Source organism: Triticum urartu, chromosome 1A (genome assembly GCF_056163025.1).
Source record: "Triticum urartu cultivar PI428250 chromosome 1A, HENAU_Tu73, whole genome shotgun sequence".
In the NCBI taxonomy this organism is placed as follows: Eukaryota; Viridiplantae; Streptophyta; class Magnoliopsida; order Poales; family Poaceae; genus Triticum; species Triticum urartu.
This window is the reverse complement of record NC_141873.1, coordinates 488,435,437-488,439,512: the sequence shown is the minus strand read 5'-3', so window position 1 is coordinate 488,439,512 and position 4,076 is coordinate 488,435,437. Positions and strand designations below refer to the sequence as shown.

Genomic DNA, 4,076 nt, shown 5'->3' with positions numbered 1-4,076 from the left:
AACACATACTGTATATAAGTTAGTTAAATAATAATAATAAAGAAAACAGTGAAGAAAAAGAAAAAAAACTATATGTATGCTTACTATATGCTTATTAACACATACTATATGTATGCTTATTAACACAATCTATATGTATGCTTATTAACACATACTGTATGCTTAATAATAATAATAATACTATATGGAAAAAAAAGAAAAAAAACTATGCCGTCGGCATAGATGCGGCCAGGGCAGATGGACAGCGCCGTGGATCGATGACGTGTCAGCTATGCCGACGGCTGCCGTCGGCATAGGTCCTGGTCGGTGCGCTCTGGATCGGTGACGTGTCACCCGTATCTATGCCGACGGCCACCTGTCACGGCCGTCGGCATAGATTTGGCGTCGTTAGCCAGCCGTGATGAGTGTTGTCGGCGGGCCCACATCTATGCTGACGGCCTATATATGCCGACGGCAGCTGTAGGCGTAGTCCGGGATAAGCCGACGGCTGCTGTCGGCGTAGACGGGGATAGCCCGACGGCCATTGTACGCCGACGGCCAGGATCTAGCTGTCGGCATAGCTCGGATTAGGCCGACGGTGGCCGTCGGCATACATTTGGCTGTCGGCTTAAAGCCCTGTTCCGGTAGTGCATGGACAAAAGACATGACAGAACGGAAGACCCCATTCTCGGAGCAAACCTAGGCCGGCTTTTGCATCTGAAACAAACAGACTGCAGACGCTCCAGCAACTCGCTCGTCCGCCCACATCCGGTTTGCATGTGACCTTGGCCTGCCTGTCATTAAAACAGAGGGGCCCACCCCCACCCATCCACCCACCCATCCTTCTCTCTCCTCCTTTTCCCACCATGGTACAACACTGGCCAGCCAGCCACTCCGGCGCGCAGCTCGATGGGCGAGGGCAGGCGGGGAGAACGCGGCCGGTGCGGGCGCGGCGCGCAGGTGGGGCCGGGCTAGCGCACGCAGGCAGCGGTGTGTGTGGGAGGGGGGGGGCGCTGACGCAGCGCGGGCGAGGTAGCGAGGCGGCATGGGCCACATGCAGGTCCAGGCGAGCGCGTGTCTGTGCAGCCAAGGGCGCGGATGTTGCAGGGCGAGCCGGCGGCGAGCGCGTTAGAAACGGACGCGGGTGCTCGGTGAGCGCATCGATGACGGACGCGGGTGCGGGGTGCAGCTGACCAGCTGTCGCGCAAGCACGACGTTCGCGGGTGAGCCCAAGAGGGCAGGGCGCGCCAGCGCGGCCGAGGGCGGGACACGGGGAAGGCGCGACTGCTGGATGGCGAGCGGCGACGCCGCGCACTTGCGCGCGGGTAAGCGCAAGCGGGCAGGACACGCCGGCCTAGCCGAGGGCGGGAGTCGGAGGAGCGTGTGGCTGCTGCAGGCGAGCGCGTCGGCTGCGGGTGCCCTGAGCGTGCCCACGTCGCGCGCGGGTGCTCGGCGGACCACTGCTGCAGGCGCGAGCGAGTTGAGCTCGGGGTTGCAGCTGCAGGTGAGGGCGGCGGCGGCGTTTCTTTCGAGCTGCAGCCGGAGCACTGCATTTTTCTTCGTTCTTTTCAAAAAGTTGATGCTGTCAAGTTGAAACTTGAGATGGGTATTCGCGCTGGGTACTCCGGCCTTGTCCGCCTGTACGACACTGTTTGTCTTTTTGTTTTCGGCCTTAAATGGAAAAAAACGAATACAATTCGTGACCGTTTGAGGTTTAGTGTTGAAGTTGGCCTACGCTACATGAAATAAAATACAGGGACTAGCTAGAGGATGAACTTTTTTTAACCATAGCAGAGATGGGTCTGTCTGAGATAACATTGGACCGCTGAATTGCACAAGTCGGTAAATATGTTACAGTTAAAGGACTGGAGTGTGAAACAGAAACCTAAAAAACTGTCAGCGGACAGATCTCGTGAGACGCGCCTCCAGAACTTTTCCTCACTCCTCTTGGTCCTCCCCAACTCGAAACCCTAACACCAAAAAATCCTCCAAAATCCATTCCGCCGCCGCAGCCCGCAGGCACACCCCGACGATGGCGGCGGAGCTTGTGCGGGAGCTGGGCGAGATTGAGGAGCTCGTGGAGGAGATACTCATCCGCCTCCCTAAGGACGAGTCAGGTAATCTCCTCCGCTCCTCCCTCGTCTGTAAGCCATGGCGCGACCTCCTCGCCGGCGACGGCTTCCGTCGCCGCTACGGTGATTTCCACCGAACACCTCCCATGCTTGGCTTCTTCCACATCTGGCCGGAACCCTGCGCCGAGTTCATCCCTACGACGGATTTCGTCGCGCCCGATCTCGACCCCCGGCACCACTATTCCGTGGAAGATTGTCGCCACGGCCGCGTCCTCCTTCGGTACATCGATGAGGATGAGAATATCCCATTGCTGGTCGTCTGGGACCCCATGACGGGCAGCGAAACATTGCTTGGCAGCCTCGAGAAGTTGGGAACGGGAAGCTGGTCTGCCTCGGTGCTCTGTGCTGCGGACAACTGCCGCCACGGTGACTGCCAATCGGGTCCATTCCGCGTCGTTTTCGTCTTCCTTCACCACGAAGAGGAGATCGCTACGGCGTGCGTGTACTCATCGGAGACGGGTAGTTGGAGCTCTTCGGCCGTCACCGATGTTGGTACGTTTGAGGATGAAATCCATTTCTCCATGCCTAGTGTACTCGCAGGAGACGCGCTCTATTTCCTCCTTTTCCGGGGCAAGGATGTTGAAGGTTGCAGTATTCTCAAGTACGACTTGGGAACCTCCTGTCTGTCAGAGATTCATCTGTCGGAGGAGATGCAGGATGCCATCAACAGTCCTATCCTCATCGCATCGGACGATGGTCGGCTAGGGCTCGCTGACCTGTTCAATTTCGAGCTCTCCATCTGGTGGAGAGAGGTGGATCCCGATGGAGTTGCGTCGTGGGCAGAACGCAGAGACATCGACCTCGAGACTCTTCTTCCCACTGGTGATTTCAAGATATCACCAGAATTGGTTGGCTCCATCGAGGGCACTGACATCATTTTTGCAACCACAAGTCTAGGCACCTACGAAATTGATCTCAAGTCACTGACATCACCTTTGAAGATGCTCTCCAGCTGGCTGAATCAAGATCCGAATGTCAAATGGACCATCTTACCCTACGTTAGCTTCTACTATCCTCCAGGTACGTACCTTAACTTCCTTTTATATATATAGTTGTGATTTGGGAATAGATATTAATATATCATAAATATATTTCAGTTAGTGGCACAAATGAAAATAGTGAATGTGTAATCAGACCGTAAGATGCATGCTTTCTCAGCCTAATGACTTGTTCTTCCATGATTGTTTCTTTGTTCAGCGGTGGATGGTATTGTGGATGAAGAATCAAGTGAAGATGGACATGGCAATGAGGAAGCATAAGTCTCAAGCATGGAAATTCAGTTTGCTGTTTGTCTTGTGTTTGGTTTTCAAGTTGGATGGATGATGGGATAGTGGTGTGAGTTTGATGGGTGATGGAAGAGCCTGTCTCTATTTTTGATAGCCATGCTATGGTTGTTTTTGTTGTTCAAACCCTGATTCCGTTTAGGCAGGGGAAAATTAATTGTCTTTTGTGTAAAAACTGGCTGCAAGTTGTATGCATAATTACACATTTCTCTCTACATAAAATTGTGCTGTTATATTCATGGGTTCACGGTTGTCTAATTTGCCACACGAGAAATTCGGTCTTACAGCAGGAAAGGTTGCTGCCCCAGAAATACTGTAGACAATATATATCAACAAAATATATGTAATCATCATTGAAGCATAAAGAATGCCTCTACTGAATACCCATTTGTTCTTGTGGGAGTACCTTGCATGGGCTTCCGCGGAACCTATATTACCTTCTTACCTGTGAAAAATGGAGGTAAGAGGGACCATGTTAAAATAACCTCAATCTGGTAAGAACAGATGCTGCCAGTCCTTACATTGTTTTAGAAATTTTCCCTCCTCTCTAAATCTGATAAGAACAGATCCTATTTGGTCAACTCCCATATCCTACGTTTTCTTAGTTTAAGGGCTTCTGAAACTTCTTTGCGTCTTGTGACTTGTGGTACGCCTTAACGCATGCTCTAGCTTCTTGGCTCAG

The 4,076-nt window shown here is 52.5% G+C and overlaps 1 protein-coding gene across 1 annotated transcript; it reads left to right on the top strand.

Annotated features, from left to right (window-relative positions):
• The first annotated feature begins 1,911 nt into the window (after positions 1-1,911).
• Positions 1,912-3,602, top strand: LOC147991867 (uncharacterized). The gene is made up of 2 exons (XM_087539285.1): positions 1,912-3,131; positions 3,309-3,602. The coding sequence occupies exons 1-2, from the start codon at positions 2,012-2,014 to the stop codon at positions 3,368-3,370; spliced, it is 1,182 nt and encodes a 393-aa protein (XP_087395411.1). The 5' UTR covers positions 1,912-2,011; the 3' UTR covers positions 3,371-3,602.
• The last annotated feature ends 474 nt before the right edge of the window (positions 3,603-4,076 follow it).

Bases quoted from the DNA above. Each gene is read 5' to 3' on its own strand.
- LOC147991867 (XM_087539285.1), top strand. From the start codon at position 2,012: ATGGCGGCGGAGCTTGTGCGGGAGCTGGGCGAGATTGAGGAGCTCGTG. The intron at 3,132-3,308 runs GTACGTACCTTA...TTCTTTGTTCAG, and splicing joins TAGCTTCTACTATCCTCCAG to CGGTGGATGGTATTGTGGAT.